At 37.0% G+C, this 1,129-nt stretch overlaps 1 protein-coding gene across 4 annotated transcripts in view; it reads right to left on the minus strand.

Annotated features, from left to right (window-relative positions):
* Window positions 1–1,129, minus strand: part of LOC104764061 (probable inactive ATP-dependent zinc metalloprotease FTSHI 5, chloroplastic) — a 10,792-nt gene that overhangs the window by 4,681 nt on the left and 4,982 nt on the right. For 2 of the 4 annotated variants that reach the window (XM_010487505.2, XM_010487503.2), the window contains exons 4-5: window positions 887–1,116; window positions 327–398 (exon numbers count right to left, since the gene is read on the minus strand). In XM_010487505.2, coding sequence (XP_010485807.1) covers window positions 327–398; window positions 887–1,116 — 302 coding nt within the window. Of the gene's footprint in view, window positions 1–197; window positions 399–886; window positions 1,117–1,129 lie in introns of all 4 variants that reach the window. The other 2 variants (XM_010487506.2, XM_010487504.2) reach the window with 2 other exon arrangements.

Below are 1,129 nucleotides of genomic sequence, written 5' to 3' on the forward strand. Positions count from 1 at the left end.
CTGTCATGGGTATCCACATCAGATGAACAGAAGTTGGGATTCCACAAGCAAGCATTTTGAGGTAAAGAGCATCAAACCCTCCGAATTTCTCAAAAAGCATCTCATATTCCTACAACCACAGACAAGAGTTAAAAACCTAAACTTAAAAATTCATCAAATAGATTAGGACTAACTAAAAAATCCATGACATGGGTAACCTTGATGTCAACGTAATACTCCTTGTCATCTCCTTTTAATGCAACATACATTATAGCATAATCATGCCTAATCCTGGCACTGTCAATCAGCTTTCTGGAAACTGCATATGGAACTGCCATAGGGTCCATCTCCCACCTATTTTTGTCCTCGTTAAACCAAGTGTTTGAAACAACTCTATCTCGATCCAGGAGTACTTGTTCCTTCAGATTTTAAAAATTCATTAACTAATTGGTGAATGGTCAATAAAATGTACAAATAAGCTCTGGCAAAGTCAGAGATATACATAAACTTTTCAACAAGGTTCCAACTAACACTGTTTCATTTTAAGCATTACAGCTAGCATCTCAGTTCTACGAATATCAAACAGTGAAAGGATCCAATCAATGGTGTAAGCCCAAAAAATGATTGCTTCTTGCTTGCCCAAGTAATCTGATTTACTTAATAGCTCGAGATCAAGATAGCACATGAACTTATATCTAATAAAAAGATAAACTTAAGAATCTACCAAAACCTAGGTGACTCTTGAGGTTTCTATCACCAATGAATACAATCTGTATAGGTTAGTCATGCTAATTATATATCTACCATGAACAACATAAAGCATTGTTCCATCCCTCCCTGGGAAAACATCCACCAATAATAAACAAACCGCATATATGTGGGCTAATACTTCATATCATAAAGTTACCTGTCTCTGCGCAATATATTGTTTACCAAAATCAACATCTTCCAAAAGTTTCTGTTTCAAATCGGCTTTTGCTTCTTCCTGCCACTTTTTCCAACCATGCCGTAGATGGAGCTGGATAGCTTTCGGAACAACCACCTCCTTCTCTCCAAACATCCATTTCACCTCAGCCTCAGGAAATCCCTTGACAGCTTCACCTTCTGGAGTCTTTTGAACAAAAAGCTTTTCTTCACCAAACTTTTTCAT

The sequence above is a fragment of the Camelina sativa genome, chromosome 19 (genome assembly GCF_000633955.1).
Source record: "Camelina sativa cultivar DH55 chromosome 19, Cs, whole genome shotgun sequence".
NCBI lineage: Eukaryota > Viridiplantae > Streptophyta > Magnoliopsida > Brassicales > Brassicaceae > Camelina > Camelina sativa.